The following is a 27,479-nucleotide window of genomic DNA, read 5'->3' as shown; positions in this document are numbered from 1 at the left end:
TGTCTGTGCATGATGGAGAGTCTTTAGGATCCTTTGTAAGCTCATGCTGTAATATTGTTCCAGCTGCTGCATCAGTCAAACTGATCTATTCGTCAGGATCCCCTCTTCTCTTGAGGCTGTCGGCTTGTGTATCCTGAGGGGGAAGCACGTCGGACTTCAACAAACCGATCGTAAGTGAAACTTAATAAAAACCTTTCTGGAGTGCATTAGTATTGATGTTAGTCCATCAGTCTGCACTGTACGGGGCCGCTCATTCATCACTGAACAATTGTCAGTTTGTGGACTTTCATCTATAGTGGATGACAGAAACATGTAGATGACGGAAACATGAATCGATGCCGCCCGCGTGCATCGATTTTCAGGAGAGAGGTTGGAGATGTTCAGCTTTGCCACAAACCAGTTAAAGTGCTCAGCTTCACATAACATTGTTACGCGTTTCAAATTTGTTTTCAAACTTAGATAGGCCTACTATAGTACCGATAGTAGAGTCATATTGGGCTCATAACCATTTACTTAAGATATCAAAGTGGATTTCAGGCAGAAAAGTGCATCGTATGTATAAAACACCCTCAATGGTTGAGCATGATTAATGAAACGCTGTGATTTCTATATGATTAGAGTATGACTTGGAAAGATATATGGAGTAAAACACTAATCTAATGCACTACATGATTAAATCAAATGCTAATGAGGAATGAAGAGGACATTATTATATGCAAGGTTAAACATCACAATTACAATTATGTTTTATAGTTAAAACTTTTTAGTGTAATTAAATGTATCTCGTCGTTTCACCTCCATAACCATAAACTGAGTTGGAGGATAATCAATATACCTCCCATGTAAGTACAATAAGCCCCTGTGCCGTTTCAAGAGCTACATTTCTGATATTGTGTTATATTTCCTGAGATGAAAGAATACCGATTCTACCCCTAACATACATAAAACATGATGGCTATTCTCCCACCGATGACAATTTAAAGAACCTCTTTTTGTGTTGTATGAGAGTGTATGATGGTTGCAGTCAGGAGTGCACTATTGTTTCTCTTTGAATCATTATTCCCTTTGAGTAACTGCCAGCTCTCATACAAAATGTACAAATCCGCTGTACTGTAGCTCATGTTCTGGCTCTCAAAGTGCAAACAGACATTGGGTAAACCCCCCCCTTCATCAATTTCAAATCAAGACATTTCCGTGTGAGGGCAAATATGCTACAATATCATCACTGTTATGATTTGCTATGCTACTGCATAACTCACTCAGTAACTACTGCATAACTCTACTGCATAACTCATAACTCAGTAATTGCCCAAGAGAGGCCACACCCCCGAGTGCTGCACACAGTATATTAATGCTGTTCAGACAGCCGTTTGTGTCGATCCGGCGGACGGCGCGGCGCTGCACATCATGCTGGTCACGAGCGACGATAATCCCTCCCCCTCCGGCGCCTCCGGTCCAATCAGGCCCTGCCGATGCAGGTTGAGGATGGAGTCGGCGATGATGCGGGCGGTTTTTTTCTGGTATCCCCCGGACGTCACCATGAGGATGGGGACGCCCCGTCGCCTGGCGGCCCTGAACACAATCTCATCCCGCTTTACGATCCCCTGGCAGCATGGGACGAGGAGAGAAGAGGAGAGAGGAGTTGCTCTGTCAGTCTTTCCACCGCCTCAGATAGGCATCATCATTATTTCTGGGCACACTGTCACGCCAGTAAAGCTAATGTGTAACTCTACAGGGAGGGGCTGCAAACTGGCCTGACTGTTCTCATGTGTCACGACTCCCGGGTTGGGAACGCTATGCTCTCTGGCCCATGCATAAGGGAGGGACTGGGCGGGAACGCAGATCCCCTGTTCATCTGGGGATTGAGATTGGGAACAGCTTGTGGCAAAATTCTCATTTATTATGGAGCAATTTCTGACACAAGGATTCATTTGATACATTATTATTAGTTATGGCAGAAACACGTCATGTTAAACCAGAACCTTTAAATAGCAACCATTTAAAGCACACTTAAGCAAAGAGGATGTAAAAATGCACCCGTTTAACCTCCTAATCATAAAGTAGGCCTATAACAGAGAAGAGTGTCTCCATTACCCACTAACTGAGACGCTGTAGATTCAAGCTTTTTGCCACAATTAATTTCTTTTGTAAGTAACAAATTGAAACTTAGTGAAATACAAAGCTAACATCACTGAGTGAGCGCTCTGTCCAGAGAAAGCTGGACCAATGATGGCACCAAAGAACATCCTTGGAGTTTGCCGCTTGTTGACATACTTCTACAGCTTGTGATACCAAATGGGAGAATTGGTTGCAGATTTGAAATCTCAAATTCTTTCCTACTTATCCTTATCTACTATCCCACTGGGAAGGTGACCGGAGCGTTTTGTCCCCCGCCGGTCGGTAGGTCATGTTGGTCATATATTCACGAATGGAGCATAAGAGTGCACGGTGATATCGCCTTACAAGTTTTGGGGTTTTGAAGTCTTCAAAGTTCAAAGAGTTTCCTCTTGCTGCCACTTGGGGCGCCAACGTGTGATGAGACTTTCTAAGATGTTGAGGATTTTTGTTTCTAATGAATACGGCTGTGTCCTTACACTGAAGCACCAAGATGAAACCCCATCAAAATAATATGACAAAATTACCAACAATCTCGATTTGACCACTAGTCAATTTACTACCAATATTGGATAGGACACTACTTGACGGCAGGGCTGTTAACCACCATAGATTAGTCAAAGTCAATTGCGTCCAGTCGAGTTCAAGTTAAGACCAAGTCCAAAGGGGGAGGAGTCAAGATTGACACTAGAGCAAATCAAGTCCTATTCAAAACCCAAATAGACAATGCACTTGGCTTACCAAATGTAAAAAAGTGTTCTAGCTGCCCTTCCTGAATCATTTGGCTGCCGAGCTGGCTGACAGATACCTGTGGTGATATGCAGAGTCCTCCGAGCGGGTCTCCGTCCAGGATGTCTGTCCCTGCGTTGTAGACGATGATGTCGGGTCGTACCTCGTTCAGCGCTCCCTCGAGGTGCAGCTCCACTTTCTGAAGGTACTCCGAGTCCTCGGTGCCCCAGTCCAGCTCCACCTTCCTCTTAATCGCTCCTGGAGATACAGAGAAATAAAAAGGGTCAATAAAACGGCCATGATGAAACTAGCAGCAGCTATGCTTCGCTAAAGCCACAGGCCTTACATTAGTATAATTGCTGCAGTACGTCATGCAATAGGGTTTCTTTCAGCACAGCCGGAGTTAAGGATTTCCAAATCATTCCTCACATGCAGTGCAATGCGTAGCTCAAATAAACCTGTCAGATAATCAAACACAATGTTCAGGTAATTGTGTTTCTGTATCTTTACAATGCTCATAATTCTGTTTCAGTACTTTAGTTAATTACTATACATTTTGAATACATTAATGCAAATGGTGAAAATAATAATTAATAAGAAGGCCATCATGTTCAACGTTCAACGTTCAAACAGAATTAAGTAGTGCACTAGCATGTGCTAATGGTGTTCCCACTGTTTTTAACGATACTTGAAGAGGAAAACAGTGTCCAGAAAGGCTGTGCTTTATTGTCTTTGAAGATACTTAAATGTCAGAGAAATACTGTAAGTGTCTCTTGGAGGAACAACACAAAGTAGAATGTAATTCTAGGGTCTTTATCTTACACAAACCAGAATGTACAATTATTTCACTTCCTGTAGGATACATGGAGAAGAGAGCCTTAAATGCCAGGGAAATAAATGTCTCTTGGAGGAACAACATAAAGGGATTCTAAACCATAAACCAGAATGTACATTTATTTCACTTACTTGGTGGAGAGAGACAGACACACGACTAAGTGTTGAATAGGCCTATATTCATTTAATTGCGGGCACAAAGACTTCTGGACAGAGAGGTTTTACATGAGGACCATAACATTTGATATACTGAATAGTCATGGCAGCCCACTGTGGTACGATCAGGACGTGTGCCAAAAAAATATTGTACAAATATTTTAATTGTATTTGATCTTTTTAACTAGGCTATAGGCTAATTGTGCAGTCAAGAATGTGAGGCAGATGTATGCATGTAACTATGATTCAGTTCAGTCGGCTATAAGCTATAACAGCAGTCAGAAGAAACGGTTATCTCTCTGCCCCACAAATCTAGTGATATAGTGCTACGATACGCTACTTAAGTCAGTTGGTTGCTAGCGACCTGAGGCTGGTAACATTTTATTATTACTCTAAGGCAGTGAGTCAAGGCCCACTTGAAAATCTCACAGCACAAACAGCACTGAGGTAATGTGTTCTTAGAGCACCTTTTATTTGAACAATAAAATGAGCTGTCCATCAGCACCACACAGAAATCAAAAACTACAAGTGAGGGGCTGTCTGCAATAGGCTAATTAACAAATAATTGATTACAAATTAAATAACTCTATCATAATAATAATAATAGTCCCCAGCACAAAGATTGTAATATTTTGCAAATGATTTGGCAGCCCACTAGCAATACCTTCATGGCCCACAGGTTTGGATGGCTGCTCTATGGCATACAACACACATACGGCAGCCACACACAATGTGGATGCGTTGTGAACATCACATATTCATCTGTATACTTTTTGTCCGACTGCAGGTTTCAGTTGGGAGAGCTTAGTCAGAACAGGCCCACATCATCTTACTAGTTAAAAACGCAGGCTAATTTTGTACTTAGGTCTATAGATGATCACTGAATAATTAGCCTCTGCGAATAATGACTAAATTAGTAAGAGTAGCAGTAGTAGCCTAGTAGTCAGTTAGTCATTAGTATCACAGAGCCACAGTAGGACCAAGGGGACAGAAGTGTTATGATACAAGGAAGAGGAAGAGGAGAGGTGAAGAGAGGAGGAGGAGGGGTGGAGGGGGTAGCGGAGGAGGTAATGTAGTGAGGTAAACACTGCTGCCGAGAGTTGGGGTTATGTAGTAATGTTGTGTCACATCCACTTTAATGTAGGCTATCGATATTTTAATGATGTAAAATCCCTGATTATGCTAACAGAGCCACATACACACACACACGACCCAGGGATTGCAAGCCAGTATGCATTACATTAAAAGTTTAAAGTACCAAAGAGTACCAACTCTAGTAAAGTACCAACTCTCTTGAGGATATACTTTTTGATTTTGATGTACGCTCAGATACTGTCACACAATGAAGGACAGTGAAGTGTCTGTGTGACTGGCAGTTTGACGTTTCTAATCATAAAACAACAACAAATACGCAGTACGACTGCAAGGAGAGCCTCATTCCGCCTACAGATGCTTCTGAAATGAAATCGTGTGAATTCAGGTGACAGATAAAAAATAAAAAATAAAAAGACAGACAGATGTAACATTCACAGTGCTTTCACTCACTTTTGGCAAATCCATCTCCTGGATAGATGGAGCGATTATAAACGTCCATGATGAAAACTCGCTCGTCGTCCAGGAAGTCGCGTTCGTGTCCATTTCCCTATGACGGGGGGGGGCGGAAACCAAGACTTTCATTACAACCAATTATTTTAATAATAATAATAATAATAATAATAAATTGAACTTGTCTTGCACTTTTCATTTTGGGTAAAATCTCAAAGTGCTACAGTAGTAAAAAGAATAAAAATTACTAAAAGAATAAAAATTAAAAGGGAAAATAAGATAATAAAAAAATTAAAAGATTAAAAGAACATTAAAAGAACATTAAAATTAAAATTAAATTAAAATTTTAACACCGTCACCTCCTCTTTACATTACGTTACATTACATTACGTCATTTGGCAGACGCGACAAAGCGACTTACAATAACACATTTTTTGTCAGCAATAGAGCAATCAACTATGGAGCACAGTCTATGACAACTACAACTTCTGAAGGAACAGTGGTACAAGTTTAGTTTAGTATTTTTTTTATTTTATTTTTTTAGGATTTTATTTTTTTAGGATTTTTTTTTAATAGAAAGAGAGAGAACGAAGTTAGATCAAGAAGGGCCCAGATGGAGCCTGAAAAGGTGAGTCTTTAGTCTTTTCCGAAAGATCGGCAGTGATTCAGCAGTCCTCCTGACCGAAGGTGGAAGCTCGTTCCACCATTGAGGTGCCAGGGACGAGAAGAGTCGAGATCGGGATGAGCGACTTTTGAGCCCCCGTAGTGAAGGAGGGGCGAGGCGACCTGCACTGGTGGATGAGCGAAGGGAGCGCTGAGAGGTTTGGAACCTGACCATAGATTGCAGGTACAGGGGAGCTGACTGGTGTACTGCCCTGTAGGCCAGAACCAGTGTCTTGAATTTGATGCGAGCTCTTTTAACATCATCCCACAATGACAAGCTGGATGCAGCAAGTGCTTTGCCCCCTCCATGATGGCCCCATTCACTCCTTCATGTGCAACACAAAGCAGCCTATAACTCCAGGCTTTGTGACAGTCTGCTACATCACGTCTCTTTGTGACAGTCTGCTACATCACGTCTCTTTGTGACAGTCTGCTACATCATGTCTCTGTAGGGCTTTGTGACAGTCTGCTACATCACGTCTCTTTGTGACAGTCTGCTACATCACGTCTCTTTGTGACAGTCTGCTACATCACGTCTCTTTGTGACAGTCTGCTACATCACGTCTCTTTGTGACAGTCTGCTACATCACGTCTCTTTGTGACAGTCTGCTACATCACGTCTCTTTGTGACAGTCTGCTACATCACGTCTCTTTGTGACAGTCTGCTACATCACGTCTCTTTGTGACAGTCTGCTACATCACGTCTCTTTGTGACAGTCTGCTACATCACGTCTCTTTGTGACAGTCTGCTACATCACGTCTCTTTGTGACAGTCTGCTACATCACGTCTCTTTGTGACAGTCTGCTACATCACGTCTCTTTGTGACAGTCTGCTACATCACGTCTCTTTGTGACAGTCTGCTACATCACGTCTCTGTGCCAAAGTCCACACAGATGTCACTTTATCCATTTGTTTCCCTGTGATACGCCGCTGTGACTGACAGGGCTGCGATGAGGGATAAATAGTCTCGCCGACCGTAGGCATTAAAATGTTAAAATACTCGTAAAAAAGTCATGACTACTCCATCACTTTTCATTTCCGCCCGTCCATTTGTCAGCGCAAGTGTCTGCCTCCTGTCAGCTTTAGATTAGGCATTGTGCCAAAGCTGCGTATTAATGGAGGAAAAGGAGGATAGATGAGACCAGGATGGGACAAGAAGAACAATTTGATGTCAGCTGAACATCATGCACAAGCCATTGTCTAAATCCACCCATGTTTGAATGCTATGCAAAAAAAAAAAGGAAAAAAGAAAATCCCTGATGGGGCATTATGGGCATTGTAGTACCACTTGGCCGCAACCCAGGCAGAACACTTTTTTCCAGCGCCTGCTCCAGTATTGTTTTAGGTGAAAACCAAACAATAACAAAAATTTATATACTGACTTAACTAGTGTAAGGCCCACGGCTGGCTGGCTGGCTGGCTCTGTTAACCCATTGATACCTGATGCAGCATTTGTGTGTGTATCCCTTTAAGACCGCGAACCGCGTTAACGCGGTTCGCGGTCTTAAAGGGATACGCACACAAATGAGGGATATACACGCAAAATGCTGCATCAGGTATCAATGGGTTAAGAGATTTGAGCTCTCTAATATTGTAATTGGAGGAGAGAAAACATTTCTTTTAAAGGGCGATTAAGTCATTTCTGACTTTATTCAGCTCTATCAGCACCCAAGGAGGGGCTTGTCCAAACAGAGGGTTCAGGCTGGAAACACCTAGCCTAGTCATTTTAATAAGAATTATATCAACAACACGCCAAAGATATTTTATGTTCATCTTGTCCTACGGGGCTGTAACAATCTTACTTATTGCACATTTAATAGGCAATGAGATTATGCAGCATTATGTACCATCGATTAGAACTCTAGGTAAACAAGTAACTGAGTGTAACAGTGAAAAGGAAAGTCCTATACTGTAGGCTTACTGTACTGTAGACGTCCACATGTAAGCCAATTCTCTGCTCTCCTGCACCTTCAACAGATAGCGGTGACTATAAATCATATTAGTCTTGTCCTCTCCTCCACACATTGTACAATAAAACATGGCTATTACTCTACCATTTGTTCATGTCGCCCCCAAATCCCTTCAGTGCTAAGATGGAAGAGGCCTTTTCCTTCAGTCCTTTAAACAAATGACTTTCCTTCCCGAGTTCAAACAATGTAATAAATACTAGAAGCATCCATCACTGCTTAACAAAGCCTGATCAAAACGGCAGGACGACTACAAAAAGATACGCTCGCACACAGAATATTAAAAGGCTTTTGGTACAATTATGCATTCTTTTTTATTTGTCTAATTTTTCATCCAAAAAGGAACAGAAAGGCCATGTCTTTCTGTAGCAAAGGTTGCATTGCCATGCTATGACAGGATATCACCAGTGAGGAGCTAGTAATGGTCTCTTCAAGGTCCTATGAATGTACAGCAGTTTCCCAATAATGTCAATATGAAATCAATGGTTAATAGCATAGCATTCTACATAGATTAGATTCTGTATATTAGATGGATCACACATCGCCCCATTTCATGGATTCATACATAGATAGATTGGCTGTTGGGATGGACTAGAAAGATGGATTGATAACTTAGACAGACTGACAGACAGACAGACAGACAGACAGACAGACACAGACAGACAGACAGACAGACAGACAGACACAGACAGACAGACAGACAGACAGACAGACACAGACAGACAGACAGACAGACAGACAGACAGACAGACAGACACAGACAGACACAGACAGACAGACAGACAGACAGACAGACAGACAGACAGACAGACAGACAGACAAACCGACCAATAGATATACTGTAGATAGATGTTTTAGATGTTCAGTGTTTTTCCATGCACTGCGGTGACATGTCAAAAACAGCAACAAGAGGAAATAATGAAATCTTCCAATAACAAACACCAATCTCTTCACATAGAACATGGTGGAAGATATAGCATTATGTGACTCGTACATGAACTTCTACCCAGAGAATCTCACCACATACAGGTCATGTTCACTTTACTGGATATAGCCTACACACACAAGACACGGGAATTGACAACTACTGTATAAACCTGCCTGCCAACCCAGGCTTCAGTCAAGTAGTTTGTTATGCTGACCTAAAAATGATCATTACTGTTTTAGCCTTTCAGTGCTTTTACTCGAACAATGTGTTGCCTTGGTGAATAAGCAAAACAGCTCTTCTGGCCATATCATCTCATAATAATTTATGTGGAGGACAAGAGCACTTCAGGTGTCATGTTGCAGTCTTAATTAGGATTTTACCACGACGCCACCCCAATATCTCTCTCTGCACTAATTATATGCTGAGACGAGCGATTCTGGCCCATCTCCATGAGTCCATTCAGATGTGCTCTTTTGTTCTCGTCCAGCCTTCATGAATTATTTACTTAGCATCTATATTGATCCCCCACTTCTGTCAATAGGGGGCATCATTACCATCCAGCCATACTTCAACATGAATAAAGCTGTACTCCTGGAATACAGCGACTGACCTCGGGAACCTTCAGACATCATCAATGTTAACGAAGTTCCCAGGGCTAATTGGAGGTGGATACGAGTCATTATGTTGAAGACACCAAGTAAGACTGAAATATGATAATCAAGCCGCCGTAAAATGTTGAGTCAACTGCTAACGAGATGAGATAAGCTCACACCAACCGCTCCACTGTACATGAACCACATGTGATAGCAACATGCAAACAAAACACTGTACATGAACCACATGTGATAGCAACATGCAAACCAAAGTGTGTTTTGTGCGGATCAGATCAGAATAGAGTTGGAGTTGATTCAATTGAATCAGCTCAAAATGTCAAGGGGTATAGCATTAGTTCTTGATTGTTTTGGAGCAGAATTGTGGCCTAATAGTTAGAGCAGTCGTCTTTCAACCAGATGACCTATAGGTGCAAGCCCTGCGTCTGCTCTGCTGAGGTGTCCTCGATCAAGACACTGAATGCCTGGCCCCTCCAGGACTGCTGCTCTGTATCTGACCCTGACCTTTGACCTCTGAGGCGTGCAAAAAGAGTATTTCCCTCTGGGCAACAATAAATGATCATGTTATTAATAAGACACAGTGAACAGTTCCAGCCTGCTATTCCTCGTCTGTGAAGCTGATGTGTTGTGAGGCTGGACAACGCCCTGACAAGCCTTGTATAGAGACAGTGCGGAGCGCGTCATCATTCAGAAACCACGCCCAAACCGGGGGGAAACAGAAACCCCCCCTCCAATCCTGGCGTTCTCCTATGTCGCGTGCATGGTTGCGTGTTGCACAAAAAGATCGTATATACGGAGGATGAACACTCCAAACTTACTTCCTTGACAGCTAGATCCACATTTTTCTTCTCGCCAATTCTCAATGGCTTCCTTGTTTTGCTCGGGAGTACAAAAAAACTTAAACTGGCGATTTTTTACATTTGTTGTCTGCGCAGCCCCACCACACAACAGCTTTTAGCTAGGTTTAATTCAAGGAAAATGATGCTGGTCTATGGGAGTGAACGGAGCAATTTCCCCCGTGATGGGCGTGGCCTATTTCATGCAGTGTCTCTATGGGTCTTTTTGGTACCAGCTTTGTCTGCCTTAGCTCTGACAGCTTTTATAAAGTCTGTAAAATGAACGTACACTGGCTGGCCCCATATAAAGAGGCTTAGTCAGTGATGGAAAAGTCAGTGACCTACTGCTGTGCTGCAGCACAACAGGCCTGTTATTCCAACCCTCGCCCATTCTCTAAGTCTCACTGTGATGAACAGCCAACTGCCACTCAGCAAAAACAGGCTTTCTATACCAGAACAAGGAGAGTTAAGGCTACATTATTGCTTTACCGCACGATTTCCATGATAAAATCAAAAGTGATGACTGCAATGGCTCATACTCCTTTCTTTGTGGGCTGAATTCCCTTTATACTCTACATTACAAGATGTTTGAGCTGGGTAATCGGGTACAGAAGATCAATGGGAGAACCTCTCTTTGCAAATGTTCAGTTTACCCATCATCTTTAATCTAGACATTGGAACAAACAAAAGAGCTTTGTCTGGGGCCCAAACCAATTAGTGCTTTGAATGGAATCAATAAAACCTTAAAATTGATTCTCAAATCAATCAAGGACAAAGTAACTAAACTAAGACTTATATGATCTCTCTCTGCACTCTAGTCTAGTTAAAACCTCACTGCGGCATTATAAGCTGCCTGCAGAAAAGAAAGAGCTTTACGGCAGTGGCAATAATACAGAGTTTCCATTGTGATGGGTTTTACTCAAGTCAAATAAAGAACAGAAATTACCTACTTTTGGAGATGGTTCTCATCTGGTAGAAAGGTTGGAAAAACAAATTTGGACGTACAATTCAGGCAGAATCAAAAAGGACTCAAATATCTGGCTAAAAGCAAGCGTGACATCGCAATAGCTGTGAAGGTGAATTTCCAAAATGCAGGATGGAGCCCACCCTACTCTGCCTCTGCCACCCTGCACCCCCCCCCCCCCCCCCCCCCCCCACACACACACACGCTAACTGCTAACAGGGAAGATGTGGCCAGCAGCCGGCAGCCCCTGTTTGCAAGAAGAAGTTCCAACCTGTGTGACAACCAGCGGCCACAACAGAAGTGGGGTCGTGCCCAGGCTTCCAGCCAGCACCTTCTGCTGTGCTGCTACCACCAGCGGGTTCTGACCTGTGGGACAACCGGCGGCCACAGCAAGAAGCAGGGTCACGCCCAGACTGCTTGCCAACAGCTTCTGATACAGTGTGGTTCATTTTTAACCTAGATCTGTATCAGGCTATCAACTGGTATTTTCTGTACTACTCTCTTCATATTGCCATGCCTCCTAAAGCATAATCCTAACGACAACCCAGGGGAGAATATCACCATGACTCGGTACAGGAACTACTTGAGCAGCAAAAGGACTTCTATAAAACTCTTCTTCTACAACAACAACAACAGGGGGAAAAACTTCAAATCCTGTGTTGAAATTCTTGTTGACTCCTCAAACAAAAAGAGTTGGGGAGCTGCAGAGAGAAGTCTATGACCTCGGGGTTAGTCTGGAATTCATTCAAAAATAGTTTCAAGACATTAAACACTACTGCAAGACATGTGGTGAGACAGACCTACCTGCAGAGAAACCAAGATGGATTTGGAAACAATCTGCAAGAGTCTTATCTCACCCAGTGAAAAATCGGATTATATTGAAGGTCAGTCTTGACGTAACAATATTATGATTGGCGGCATCAATGAATCACCCAGTGAAAAATGATCTGATTCTGAGGAAACAGTGAAGAAACCGATGTTGGAGCAGCTACAGATTGACCACCGCAAAATTGAGTTAGAGCGGACATAACTGGCATTCCAGGAATATCGCTATTTACCATGGCTCGTCGCACACTTCAAGACCAGTGCCTACAGCGGCGGCCAGCACTCTCCTTGGAGTAGGAGGAGGCAGCACCTCACCTCCTCACATTCAGTCAGTCCAGTGCCTCACCCCAGACCTGCCGATTTCCCAACAGTCAAATCAAACTCCTCCACACATGCTATGCCCCACTTCTCTACCCTGTTTCAGTCGGAATATGACATGATAAGGAATCACACACCCTGGGAATGAATCACATACCCTGGGAATGAATCACATACCCTGGGAATGCCAAATCAGCTTGACTTTAAAAGACACACACAAATAGCATACTGTTTTGAACTACTACTGACTACTTGACTACTTTCCCTCTTTCCATAGGAAGTGCATGTGGTGGGCAATGTGTACAGCTAAGCATCACTGTGCAGTGGATGAATATCTGGCTGCTCACCTGAAATGATTCCAAGAGGATACATTTGGATACATCAGATATACTGAGCTAAAATGTATCAATCTAGAGGCCATCGATTAAAAACCGCTACCAAGTTTTTATTACAAAGAGATCAATCTTCCTACTTTGAATAATGCTGGTGGCATGGTGGCATGCTAGAACTCTACATAGTGCATGCCAAAGTGTTTACATGGACCACTGGAGCAAATTATCTTCCAGGTACACTTGGACGATTTTGGTGTATGTTCTCATCACTTAATGTGTGAGTTATCGGTGACCAATGGGACAGTCGTCTCCCACAAACTTGGTGTGGTAGGCTACTTTACATTTATCAAGGCTATTTGTAATAGTAGCACTAATAACGAACGTAACAGTAGTCGTAGTTAATAGTGGTAGCATTTTGCCACAAAGCCACAGAAAGATCGTGCTTATAAAACAATGATGAAAATTAACACACATATTATTACAGTTAACAGCGTTGTGTAGGTGGTACTTGCAGCAACCCATGTGTAGGGCTTGCCCAGGGGTGGATACGAACCGCCGACCTTCGGCTTGGGAGTCAAAGACACTAACCACTCCACCACTCGGGACTCACGAGGAATCCGCGCTGATTCACCTCGGTTACATCAGCAAGGCCAAAACTACAAGTGGCTGACATTATTGGTTCTGCAGTTACCCCAGTGATATCCCAATGTTCTCCAAATCCCGTATGCACTCAACAGCTGTTTGGCAGTGTTGATGATTTTAGGCACATTCCACTGAATATGACCCGTGAGGGCCCATTGTGGCCGCAGGGAGCCTCATTGATTGGTATAGTGGTAACAGGGGGCGTTATCTTGTCATCAATGTCAGTTCCCCGCAGAAATGCACTTTGACACTGAGGGAAGTAATGGCCTCGGCTCACCTGATGAGCGTCCAGATCGATGATGGTAGCCCTGGAGATGCCTTCCACTCTCTCAAACAGAAACTGCAGGGATGAAGGGAAAACATTATCTTTCTTTTTCTCTGGAGAGATGAGGACACATTCACAGTTTCCCATTCTCACTGAGAAGAATCCCAACTTTTACTTTGCAGATTGATGCCATGAATGCTGTTTCAATAACTATTTTTAGGTACATTTATTTTCATTTGGGTTGACGCATGTAAACGTCATAAGTGGGTTAGAATAACCGGGTTAAGCTCATACTCTGGTTATGAGGAAGCCAGTTAAAATGCTTGGTGTAATCCCTTATGGTACATTTAACAAGACATGATGGCGAGTGGTACTTAATTATTATTATGATTGAGATCTTTATTTCTTTCCCCTGTATTACAAGTAGCCTACTGCTCAGGCAAAGAGGCATGGGGTAGCTGGCAGGTGGACAAGAACATTCTGTTAACTGGTTTATTTCTGGCAACAGGGAGGCTCAATTACAGGGTAACAAAGATTTGAGTAAACAGCTTAACTCATAAGACCTTAAAGGACATTTCCAGTGTGATCGGTGTATTTGCTATATCCAATTCCTACATTCCCTTACCGCTTTGCATCACTCTCTGTAAGCTGTTTTCCAATACCGAATTAGAAGTATGGAGTTGGTTGGCATGCCATTTTGAGATTGCATGAGCCCGAGAGGTATGGCAAAACTGATTTTAAATGGCTAACGTAATCATGGTGCAAGCATGAGAAAAACACTCCAAATTAAGATTAAATGGATGTAAAACATGAGCAAAAAAAAATCACTATGCTTTGACCTGAGTATGAGCATCATAATCACGAATCACGTCACGACACTGCAAAACACCCGGGAACCACGGCAGTTAAGTAGTATGAGTTGTGCCAAACAAACGTTAATATCTCAAAAACTATAGATGACATCGCTTATATTTCGAGATTTTGAGTGAGAGCAGAAGTAGCTCAAGAGTCTGATGTATAATATATGCATGTTTAGTTCAAGTTGTGTGAACTGTCGCAGTTTTTAAAATGTAAATAGCATAGCCGGGACTCGAGTGAGAGACTCACGACTGGCTCCATAGGGTCTCATTACCATTTCCACCCAGTGACGCGGGTTTGTTTACCAAAAGGCTGCTCGGCTGATCCCTCGTATAGCCGGGTTTCTCCCTGAATAGCGGATCAGTCTTACCTTGATGGCTAGAGTGATGTCAGCGTAGGCACAAAAGCCGCCTCCCTTGTCACTAGAGCAGTGGTGGAAGCCTCCCCCTGGGACACATGCAGAGGGCCATTAGATGGGCCTAGCAGGTCATTGTGCTTCGGAGAACTCTATTATTCAAAACGGCCATAATTGTCTCCTTTAAAAAGGCTGTTATTGAGTTTATTTCTGCTGGTTACAAAAATGGCTGCTATTCCCCTGTGGAACAACGACGTGTGTATTGACACCAGAATGAGGCTCGCTCGATGAAGAGTAGCCATGGACAGAGTGGCACACAAAGACTGAGAGAAGGCTTTATCATTGCAATAATAACCGTTCATTCAGGTTAAGAGCTATTCCCCTCTGCGACACTTTATCTTAACAGGGATATAGACGGTTTTTACCGCCACCTGAATTGTATCAGCTTCACAGTGCTAACTATTGACAGTGTCCACTTTCTCAGCCGTTCAGGGGAAACACTGACATAGCCTACTTCTATTTCTATTTTTTTTATGTAAAGATAGGCCTATGCGTGCAATAACGTACTGATAGTCAGCTTACACATGTAGCTTTTATTAGCCTCTCAGGCTAGCTCCGCGGACCAGACAACAACACTTCCTACTACCCAGGGTGTGCATGTCTTTCCAACAGGGGTGGTTGTTATGGCAACTATCAACAACAACAACAACAACTACTACTACTACTAACTACTACAATACATAAAGACCGAAATAGGCTATGTTGTTAATGTGTCTGTCGGAGACACGGCCTAACGTTAACATTTAATATGAGCCGAATATCAGCCTGCGCTCAGCTATGTATACAGGAAGTAAACCGGATATTCAGGTGGGTTGTGACGGTTGTTATTGTTGTCAAGTTAAAACAGTCTATAAGGAGATGGGTATGATTAGTGTATTTATTGTCTGCCCTCTTTCATTACTACGCCTTTACATACTGTTGAGACACAATATGCAGATCTGGGATGCATCTGAATAGGCTTCATATCTCCATTAAAATCATGTTTGTTGATGCAGAACAATCTTTCGCCTGATTCATCAGCAGAAGGTGTGAAGTAGCTGAGTCAGCAGGAGGCACAAAGTAAAAGCCTGAGGCGGCTTTTTCCGCTCACTACTTTGGCACAAACCAGGAGCAAAAGAGAGGATGACCCAAAGACCTCCCACTCATCACAATCAGAACCGGCCCGGACGCCGACGGACACTGATGCAGTGAGTCAGAGGAGAATGCAAAAGCATCAGGCAATGCAGCGCACCGCACCGCCAAAGATGGTATGTACAGTATATGGATTTATAGAACATTTTATTAGTTCTATGATCCCCCCCCCCCCCCAATAGTGCATCACATTCAATTACAGGGTAAGACCGATAAGATTCACTTTTGAAATGAGTTTGTATGCTCAAGGACAGTCCTGCATTAAAGTCAAGAATGACGACTGTCTTCCACATTCAACCGAGAGAGAAGAATTTGTCTAAACAGAATCTGGTCACACTAAGGCCCAGCTCCACTGGAAATGAATGGAGACGGAGGGAAATTGTGACTATGGCAATTACCTAGGATGACTTTCTCGAGATAAAGCTATATTTTCTGATTGAGACTATAACACTGTTCTAACAAAAAGCTGAAAGATGTTCAAGCTCAGAAAATATTCAGAAAATTATGTCTCAGATTCAGTGGAGGAGATCCGAGCTGTATCAGCCTGACGCCACAGATAAGAGTCCTGGTTCTTTGGTTTCTGGCTTTGACAGGGAGTTGCTCATACTGATCTGATCTGCCGATTGAACTGTCATATATCCTGGAAGATATGGAAGCTATGAATTCTGGAATTGAGCGTTGTGAGGGGACCCGCCTGTGATTGTAAAAGAAAGGTCTCAGCCCTACATCAGCTTTCAAAAGCCATTGACACATCAGGGCGGTGAACAGCTTTGCCGTTAATGTTGCGCAAGCATTAATTAATACTGATGAGATCTATCAGGTTTACCATTTCCCCCGTTATACCATTTAGGTTCGCCTGGTAAAACCATCCTGATAACGTGATCTTACTTTCACTTTCGCTAAAGCAAAACACAATGTGAGCTCAGGTTATTGAATTGAATTGAATTGAATTTTTTATTTGTCTCGAACAGAAATTAAAAACACATTCATTTACAAAACAACATATTGTGTCCGAGAAGGGACAGAAAGAAGCCATGCTTATCTAGTCCTGCCCCTCCTTACTACTTCATTAGATAAGGTTTCAATAATAATAGCTGCTTTACAATACAAAACAGATAGCCTACCAGAGGCAATCCAACTTAATGCTACGAAATGTAAAATAAAATATACTAAGTAAGTGCAATACTCATTTTTCAAGCTCTTATACATGTCCATGATTGATAGTTTATAGATTCTTTTGAAATTTCCTATATGATTACTCCTTTTGATTATTTCGTCCAAGCCATTCCAAAGCAGCACCCCACAATCAGAGATGCACATGCTTTTTCGAGTTGTGCGAACCTTTGGTTGTTTTAAATTCAGTGATCCTCTTAAATAGTAACCCCCATCTCTACCAGAGAACATGTGTTGAATGTTTTCTGGCATCATCTTGTTAATAACTTTAAACATAATTTGCCCGGTTTTATATTTTACCATATCCATGAACTTCAGAGTGTGAGATTTTAAAAACAGACCGTTTGTGTGTTCTAGATAACCAACTTGATGTACTATCCTTATGGCTCGTTTCTGCAATGTGCATATCTTTTGTAGGTTGCTTTTGTAAGTATTACCCCAGATTTCAATACAGTATGACAGATAAGGTTCAATAAGTGTGCAGTATAAGGTATGTGAATGTACAGAATGTGAGCTCATGTTATCTGGATGGATTTACCAGAGTTGAGACCAGAGTCTGTACTTATTTAGAGTTGAGACCAGAGTTCTGTACTGTACTGGAAATGGACTCACCTACATTTATTGCCCATCCACGGTCAATGGCCAGTTTCCCTGCCTGTGGAAGATACAACATCTGTGTTCAACATTTTATAGCAAGAGAGAAAGCTACAGGATTCATGAGCTGTTTGAGTTGACATAGAATACAGATTTCAAATGTATGTTATGTGCGTCTTCTTTGTTTACTGGACACCACAGAATGCAATCACAATCACCAAGCTGCTTCTGTAGTCAACATCAATACAATGAAATTAGAAATACGTGCCAAGGCCCCGAGGCAGTGCATTCAAACGCCGCTCTCAATACAGGGAACCCACAAGGATAATGACAATGTACGGCCAGCCAACATTAACCTTTTGGCAGACCTTTCAATCCGTAACAAGGATGTCCATCAAAATAGCTTCTGGATTCACTATTACTAACCCACCACCCCTTTCTCCAAGAATGAACATCACATGCTTTTATTTTTGACTGGAAAATGCATGCAGGCCATCACAGAATCACCCTGGGGTTCTCTGAATGCTGCTGTACAGCAGTCATGGAGTTGAAAGGAAATGTAATCACAGATGTGTCAATGCGGAACCATTACAATGTTACCATTTAGAGGTTTGGCCTTTGGCCTGCAAGCCCCCTCTGCACACAGCACATGTAGCGTTGGTGGGAGGGGACAGGGGAGGGCGTCCTACGATCAAAAGGTTACAGGTTTCATCCCCGGAAAAGCCAAATGGGTCGATCAACGGCCATGTGTCCTGTCAAAGTGTCCTTGAGCAAGAAGAGGACCCCCCCCCCCTTACCAGCTCAGCTTGTAAATCACTCTGGAGAAGAGCATCAAATAAAATGCTTAAAATGTAAATGTAATGTCATGCAAGAGCAAGCATGTACCTATGGAAAAACAGTCTACAGAGCATCCATGTTTTTATTTTCCCTGAGGGAATCCTCTCACAGCTCCTCAGCATTGAATACACACAGAAAGGAGGTTTTCACTCTCACATGTTGAGAGCTATACAGTACCACAGGAATGAGTCCGGAAGACCTGGATGTTGGCACCTCTTCTTGCGTGTAAAAGTCAATGGGGTTTTTGTATGGGGATTTTGGTTAAATGCTTGAAATAAGTTTTATTTTATTTTATTTTTTCAATATTTTATTGTCGACTCTTCTTGAACAACACACAAACAGGACAGATGAACAGGCCCCAGACACAGGAAAAGAAAAGAAAAGAGAAAAACAATGAATAATAATAATTGCTTGAAATAAGGTTAACAAAAGTTTATGAAACAGTGAAGTTTGTGTTCAGCCAGATAATCTTCACAAATGAGGATGATTTTATGATTTTCGAAGCGTAAATGTCTTTTTCTTAAATGCAATTTTCAGAAAACGCTTCACAAGTCATAAAAGTGGTCCTCATTTCTGAACATTATCTAGCTGAACACGATGTACGCTGTTCCTACACTTTTATTAACCACAGACCTTATTTCATAGTTCAGGCATTTAACCTAAATGCCCATGCAAAAATCCCATGGACTTCTACACGTAAGAACCAGGAAGTGCAGGGACTTCTGGACAAGCCTACAAAAATACCTCATCCCTGTGGTACTCTATTCCTAATGAATATGGTGCATGGCTGCCCATGAGGGGGTCGTACAGATCTAGTCGTGCCACTGGCTCATCCTCCTATAAGAAACCTTGCAGGGCTTACCTAATAAATACACTTCTCAAATAAAGGACATCTTTAGGAATCTAATAAGAAAAAGTTGGAATTGATTGGCAAAACACAATCAGATAGATCATAAATACATAATCTATAATGAAGGAAACTCCTCTCTAAGAGGAATGCTGTGACATGCACACTGACAGCTGATCGTTTCAAAAGGCAGGTCAAGATGTCTTTCCTGGAAGAAAAAGGGAGTTCTCCTCCACCATGTATTCCAGGAGCTCAGCATGCAGGAGGACGCCTGAAGGCTGGAGATATGAGCTGTGGAGATTGTATGTAAATGCAAATATGGCTCTCTGATGGAAGAGTAATAACACACATTAGCATGTATGCACACCCGCTTCCCGTGGTTGAACCTCTCTGTGCCCGGGGGAAACAAGCACTCAGTAAGCAGGCATGCCAGGCATCTTTTTACTACGGCTCTAATTTCATCTGCATAATGGCAGGAAACATCAGTCATAGAACGCAACTCTTCGCATGAGAAGACCTTTGGCATGAGGCTAAGCCTCAAATCATTTGAAATGATATTAAGTGCATGCACTGAACATGGATCTGTTTGGCAGTAATTTCAGAATGCCATACAGTGTGTCTCCTTTCCAAATACTAACGAGCTCTTGTGCATTCGAGTCTGGTATTATCTTATTAGCTGCTATTTATTCCTTTAGTCCTCCTTTTTGCATAACAAGCATACAGCTCTCACTTTCCTCCTGCTCTACTGAACAGACAGTAAGCCACACACAGAGTTAGTGGAAGGAGAGGAAACAAACCCAAATGACCAGTCCAGATAATCTGAGGCATTACATAGATGAGTGATGATGATCATCACTAATATCAGCTTCAAATCAGCTATTCAGTAGTACTGGAACTGGACCAAATGGGTAAAATAAGCACTTTATAGCACATCAAGGTGTGACAATTAGCATTTATGAAAATAAAGTTTTTCCAATACAGGTGGAGAGACTTATACAATAGGGAGGGAAAGCGTCAATTTACGCCATCTGCTGTTTGCGCTCAAAGAAAAAAATGTATCACAATTAATTTTCCCATAGGGGGATTTTAAATAATTGATTATAAATTGGTAACAGCTTGAACTGTCATGAATCAGACATTTTGTGACACTCCAGCACATTATCTATGAATGAGATAAAAAAAAAAAAAAAAGAAAAAGAACTACAGCCACAGCCTGGCTACTGCACGGTACAGTATGGTTGTGTGTCAGTGAGAGCGTATAACGTATAACGTTATTATACGTAGATGGATGTTAGAGCTCTCCAGTGGATAAAAATGCATTGCATCAGAAATATGTTTGTCTATGGCAAACTAATTGTCTAGTCCTGCCTTCAAGTCATGTTGGAAATATCCGAATTATGAGTTGAGAGAAAAAATTATTGAGAGAAATCAGAATGTTGCCAACATGTGAAATTTAGGGGCCGGAGAGCACATAATCCATGTCAACAACCGATGGTAACAAGGCCTCAATGATGTAGGTTAACTTACTTACTACATGCTATTGTTTGCAATATTGTCCATTTTAGACGGTGTAAAAAAGGTCGGGAACCCCTGGTGTATGCAATTGAATGCACGGCAACTCGTATTTACGACCACCAACTTCGGAAGTAGGATCATAAAAAAAACATGGAAAGAACAAACAAATAAGAAATACAGCTCTCAAATTCCCTACCATTATGGTCCCCCCCGTCTGCGTCCGCAAAGGCCTCAAAACCTTCCGCTGCACCAGGAAGTTCGGCAGAAACAGGAGAGGTGGAATTTCTGTGATGGTCGCCACCACCAGAGACCACTAAAGTGAAAAACAAACAAACACCACAATTACATACAGTATAGACATCATTTGTGCCACGACTCTGTCACTTACTCACATGGAAGATATTACAAAAACATAGATGACCCGCAGTGGACTGGAAAGCACAAAATGCAAACTGGGAACGCATTCTTCCAACGTGTGTACACCAGGGTTTGGAGATAAAAGGTGCAGAAAAGCCGACAAGAGAATAACAACATGGTGCTGATAATGGATCTGTGCATACATATCTAATCTCAGGTGGAAAGTGGACATGTAGAATAATGCATTCTTCACAGTAGTGGACTGAGATACACCTCTCTCCAGGCTTCTGCATGCAGTAGAGGGGAGAGATAATAAACACAGTGCATGGATGTCTTTGAACACGACAGAACCGCTGTTATCAGCTCGGCTTCACCTGCAGCAGATACTCTTGTGTGGGAGATGTACCATCACGTCTCTGAGATTCCCGCAGCAGCACATCCGTAGAGTATGGACTGTGGGCAAACTGCCGAACTGCATCTTCCCAAACCCACTCGGGAAGTATGAGCCACTCTGTGGGTCCGTAAAGCAACTCCTGTGTGTGTGATGAATTGCGAGGGGGGTGACTAATGCTAACTCCGGGGACTCGGAGAGCAGCTATCTGCTGAAATTGCTGCAACAAGATTGATTTGAATGAGAACCAATTCCCCTATGGGAGAATCCACTGCATTCTGATGTGCACTCTTTACTCTCTCGTGTCACCCCTTGCATTACAATATGAGAGGGAAAATGTCACGATAAGAAGGAACAATAAGCATGGAAAATGTGGTTTCTGAAACCCATTCACATTCATGTCTGACCTTACTGATTATTGATAATAATCTTTTAAAATCCTGATACATCTCTCCTAACTGATCAACCTTTTCCCAGTCCAGAAGCCTGCTTCTGAGTGATGACTGTGATGCAAGGAGGAGAAAGAGAAGACGTGAGGAAATGTCGTGAACACGGCAAGCTGTCCTAATGAAAGACACGTCGAAAGCCTGGGAACGTTGGGGAATAAAGCCAGCTACCTTTAATCTGTTGAGGTAGCGTTTGGTGTGAGTCACCAGCAGATCCTCCTCTGTAGCTTCACGGGCCTCCACCATGTTCCCATCAGTGATGAACTGCTCCTCTGAGAAGAAGGGACCAAGTGAAGGGTAAAATAGGGGGGTGAGTGCAGTATTGAAAAATATATTATTATATTGTATATACTGCTATTACCTGAAAGCCTTGTAAGTTTTGCATAGTCCTGCATAGCAGTATTGGCAGACTGTGTTATTACACCCTCTGAAGCATTATTTGGACCATATTGCACCGTTTAAATTTCAATTACAACTGGAGAAAATTGTGTTGTAAAACTTTTGATCAGTAGTGTATTCTCCTCTCATTACTATCTCCTCTCCTCTTCATATCTCTCATTAACCACAAGCTTATCTTCAATTCTTTATTTTCAAGGTCTCATGGGATTGACGCTAATATTGGTATTCATACACTTCAGGGTTCTCAATGTGGACTCTTATGAATATGTATGCATCTGTTAGATAATAGGCTCTCTTTCACCCATGTGGAACACCTGGCTAAAAAGTCAAAAGAAAGAATTGGATTCCTATATAGAAACAAATATTGCATTTCTGTTGTCAGTTGGAAGACCATTGATTGTACAATCAACAATTATGTCTGTACTTGATTATGGTGATATACATGCATGCCTCTCCTACCTTGAAGCCTCTTGATGCTGTGTTTCAGTGCTCTGTGTCATATCACTTGAGATAAATTACTCAGATTGTATTTTATACAAAGAAGTGGGTTGGCCATTGTATTTTGCTTATTTATTTATTTGATTAAATGTATAAGGCCCTGCATAATATGAAACTTCTTTATTATCTCAGTTCCCGTTGAAAAACAGCAGATCATGGAATCAGGTCACAGGACTTGTTAGTTTTAAACACAGATAAAACAGAATTTTAAATATTATGCCCCATATACGGTACATATAAATGGAATGAGCTACAGAGGACCTTAAATTTGGAGTGTCTCGTTCCACTGGATGATTTCAAAATGTTGACCTCTCTTATGTTGGATGTTGCTTGTGATTGTTTCCTTTTAATCTGCATGTTTGTTTATTGTCTAATTGTGTTTTATATGCATTGTCTGAACGTGTTTTATTTTATGTGTGTTGTATGTACACAGGTCTCGCTTGGAAAAGAGATCTCGATCTCAATGATGCTACCTCTATAATAAAGCACAAATGAAATGGAATGAATTTCTTGCACGTATAATGGAAGTGACTGTATATGATCAATACAAGCTCTAGCGTTTCTAAATCCATTTTGCTCATCCACAAGAAAAACCTGTCCTCTCAAGGTGGTCTACAATTCTGCAATTTGAAAGTGAGGAATACAATTTACACACACAGCTAATAAGATTCATACCCCTATAGCTGATAGGTAGCTTGGGATTATTTTTCCAAGATTTGTGAATAGGTTTAATGCTCTTGTGCCACTATGCAGGAATAATTCCACTGTCAAAACAAGATTGAAACAACTCAAATAACACCTTAAACAATCTCGGCGAAATTTGTGTCAATTCCAGAAGCTTTTTTCAATTTGCATTGATCTATTACATCTTTTACCTCTTCAATAGAAAAATGTGCATTCAAAAACACATTGTTAGTTTAAATCAAATCAAATGAATTGCTGCAACCAGAAAACTAATCTGCAAAGTCTTTTCCCCACTTTTGCAATATAACCCAAAACCCAATACACCATTCTCTAGTTACCTGCATGGGTATTTCCCTAGACTTTCTGGGACCCAGTCTATTCATTTGATTCCAGAACTGTTGGGGATTATCAGTTTGTAAGTAATCAATATACAATGAAAGACCTCTATTAAAATTGTGTTATAGCATGTAATCTCTTGTCAAATTTGGTTTGCCTTTTCTTAAATTCTATTCTATCTCTTCTCTGCCGTTCTTAAATTGTCCCACAAAATCTACAAATCTCGACCTCAGGAGGATATGTAAGATTTTCTAAAACCTTTACAGCTATTACATTTCCTCTTAACACATTTATTCAATGCTGACACAGCCGCACAATCGATCATACCAAGCATCCAAATATATTTGGCTATTTTTAATACATTCCAACTGCTCAATAAACTCCAGCAATATGGTGTTACATTGGCTAGAAGACAAAAACGAATCAGGGAAACTTAGATTTGACCTACTTTCACACAAACCATCTTGATTTATATAATATCTCTTCTTGTCTGCTCGCTATGTTTTGCAAATTACAAAAATGTTCTGACCATAAGTTAGAATTTTGGTCCACTGGCCAGCTAGAGGGCTAGCGGATCATGTGACATGTTTTATCTGCTTCTACATTTGCTTTTAACTCTTGTTTTATTTTACTTCTGCTTTCATATTTCTTTTTCTTTTATTCTTATGTGATACTTTTTTTTGGTATTCTATTTCATTGTTTGTCTGTCATGTAATGTAAATTGTTGTCTTGGACCCCATGAAGGCTAGCTGTCATCTTGGCATCAGCTAATGGGGATCCTTTTAATAAACAAATAAATCTTTGTGGTACGATTACTGTAAATGTGAATCCACTTTATGAAAATAAGGCCTTACGTGAACCTTTAACATCACTAAAGAATGGTCAGGTAATTTACTGTACATCTATCATCCAGTAAGGAGAAGTCCTCTCCCCCAATCTCTCAATTGACTCAAACTCATTTAGGGTGAAAACAAAACCTAACAATTATTTAAGCCTTCATGTTGGATAATAATGTAGTCTACTACCGCTTTTCCCTTAGCTGAAACTGAAGTGAAGTTATGCTTGCCCAAAGGTATTCAACCATTGAGCAAGGTTCTCCTCTGTCAGTAGTGGCAAAGTATTGGTTTGTATTATGCACTCTGAACTTCTTTATGAATTCATTAAAACTAGACACCGTATTCTACGGCAAAGATGTAGCTGCCGACTACACCTGCAGCTTCCCAGAGGGAGTTTTGTCTAATTATCTCTGCCTTTCCCCTCTCCACCAACTCATTCTCACCTCTCCACTCTGAGGGATAGGCTATTCCATATACATAGGCTCGGGGAGATGTCCTCCCCATCTGCTGCTGCGTTCTTCGTTGTCCTACCTTTTAAGAAGCCAATGACTTTCCCCCACTTTCCCGCATCGAACGGATGGAGCTTTTCAAGGCCCATGAAGGTGATATTGTAGTCTGGATGGTATACAATGGGCATACATGTTTGTGGGACGCTGGCGTACAATTGAGTGTGATGAGAGCTGGGAGGGAGAAGAGAATCAAAAGCTAGCTACAGTACTCGACAACATTGCTGCTGCAGAAGATGTACAGGTGGGCAAGTGATTTCCCTGGTGGCCTAATAAGCACTGTTGGAACAGTCTTTGCTGTTTTACTCACCTCTTTTTGCCTTCATTATCTTCTTCGTGAGACATTGTTTTCAGGCATTCCTACTTTCATCTGGAAATGAAAAATGTTCACCTGTCAAGACATCATTATATATAAGGCCTAACTGTACAGCTGTAATTTAAATCTCTAACTCAGTAGAATTCTGACACAATGTAGACAGGATTCCAAGTTTAAGAAAAAGCTTAATGTAGAAATTCAGTGTGCTGAAACAGGTCATCAGTTTACTGTAGTGACAACAAGAATGAAGATTTAAAAAAAACTACAAGCCCCATAATGTTCCCACACTTTGCGCATGCGCCCTGGCATATAAACATTTCCAAAGACGCAATGGGGCACAAGGAAATTGTTTCTCCCGACAGAGCTGTCTCCGTACTTGAAACGATGTGTTTATTTGAAGGCGATGTGATGAGTTATAGTTCATATCAATGTTAAGACGAAAATAGAAATACTAAGGCAGCCGCTAAGAGAAACTACCTCGACGGGACACAGGATAGAAACAGGACTGGCTTTACGTCGCATTGATTTGACTCACCTGCTACAGGCTATATGCATGATGGCACCAACAACACAGGATGGTGGAAAGTATAGTCACTTAGCGTTAGCTTAACAGTCAGCGTGTCCTTTCCGACAGGATTTAGGTATGTTATCACACTGATAGAAATATAAAAGGTCGGCAGTTTAAGCTATTTCTGCAACATGTACAGTCAGTATATGGCTCCAGTCCGTTCCCTGCTGCTGGGTCCACACTACACTCCCGCTACGTAGAAAACGTACGCCACAGTGACGTCACTTACGCTCATGGCGCACTTGCAGTGGAAGGGAGTGAAGTTCGAAGGGATATTAATTTCAGTTAATTTTATTTGTAGCTGCCCTGGTATCCAGCCCAATGATGCAAATTCGATTCATAGGGGCTGGACACCAGGCTAATTCTTAGCATGATACTGTAGCGATTCAGAGTTACATATAATGTGGTGAGCAATAGAAGTGTCTCGATTGCGGCTAGGAACTGATGTGTGGGAGTGTGACTGGGGGGGAACACTATGCTTGGGGGAGACTTCCGGTCAGACAGAGCATGCGTGAGTCAGTCTCCAGATACCGCCAAAAGAGAAGCAGCTAGCTAGCTATGTGCGTGACAACCGCCAAGAGTTGTAAGATAACTAACTGTGAATAAAGAACCCTGTACCAACAAGAAGCCTCTTGATTCCATAAATACCAGGAACGCTACAATACTTTTTCGACTGACCTCAGCTGTCTGAGCCATAGCTACCTGCCATATTTCCACAGTGGTCCCTCTCATTCTGGTAGGCCCCCCATCCATACTTCTTGCCACGTGTTAAAAGAGCTGCAAATGATTTTATAAGTCTGACAAATGTTTACTCTACTCTGCTTTTATTGTTTGTTTTTTTCTACTGGCCATTGCTTATTTTATATTCTATTTTGTATTTTTCTTCCCCTGCTGCATCCTAATAGGCTACTTTTGCCATTGCAACACCAAAATTCCCCCACCGGGATCAATAAGGTTTTATCTTATCTCAGCATGTGCAGTAAAAGTTAGAGGATTCAGCAGGGGGGCAGGGAAGAAAAACACAATCCTGTTACTTTTGCA

At 41.8% G+C, this 27,479-nt stretch overlaps 1 protein-coding gene across 1 annotated transcript; it reads right to left on the bottom strand.

The window, feature by feature from the left end:
* hdac11 (histone deacetylase 11) lies at window positions 1–26,522 on the bottom strand. The gene is made up of 11 exons (XM_083660575.1): window positions 26,406–26,522; window positions 25,865–25,924; window positions 25,580–25,728; window positions 22,467–22,567; window positions 21,298–21,414; window positions 17,921–17,963; window positions 14,960–15,036; window positions 13,744–13,806; window positions 5,380–5,476; window positions 2,924–3,102; window positions 1–1,604 (listed from the first exon to the last, which is right to left on the bottom strand). Exons 2-11 carry the CDS (start codon window positions 25,897–25,899, stop codon window positions 1,359–1,361), a joined length of 1,107 nt encoding a protein of 368 aa, XP_083516701.1. The 5' UTR covers window positions 25,900–25,924; window positions 26,406–26,522; the 3' UTR covers window positions 1–1,358.
* Between the last annotated feature and the right edge of the window lie 957 nt (window positions 26,523–27,479).

The sequence above is a fragment of the Poromitra crassiceps genome, assembly GCF_964638095.1.
Source record: "Poromitra crassiceps genome assembly, chromosome: 25".
In the NCBI taxonomy this organism is placed as follows: Eukaryota; Metazoa; Chordata; class Actinopteri; order Beryciformes; family Melamphaidae; genus Poromitra; species Poromitra crassiceps.
Note: the sequence above shows the minus strand (reverse complement) of the source record. Positions and strands in the feature narration are given on the sequence as shown.

Excerpts from the sequence above, each read along its gene's own strand:
- hdac11 (XM_083660575.1), bottom strand. The coding sequence starts at position 25,899 with ATGTCTCACGAAGAAGATAATGAAGGCAAAAAGAG. Across the intron at positions 21,415-22,466 it reads GCTACCTCAACAGATTAAAG|TGGTCTCTGGTGGTGGCGAC; the intron begins GTAGCTGGCTTT and ends TTTTCACTTTAG. Across the intron at positions 3,103-5,379 it reads AGGAGATGGATTTGCCAAAA|GAGCGATTAAGAGGAAGGTG; the intron begins GTGAGTGAAAGC and ends CTGTATCTCCAG.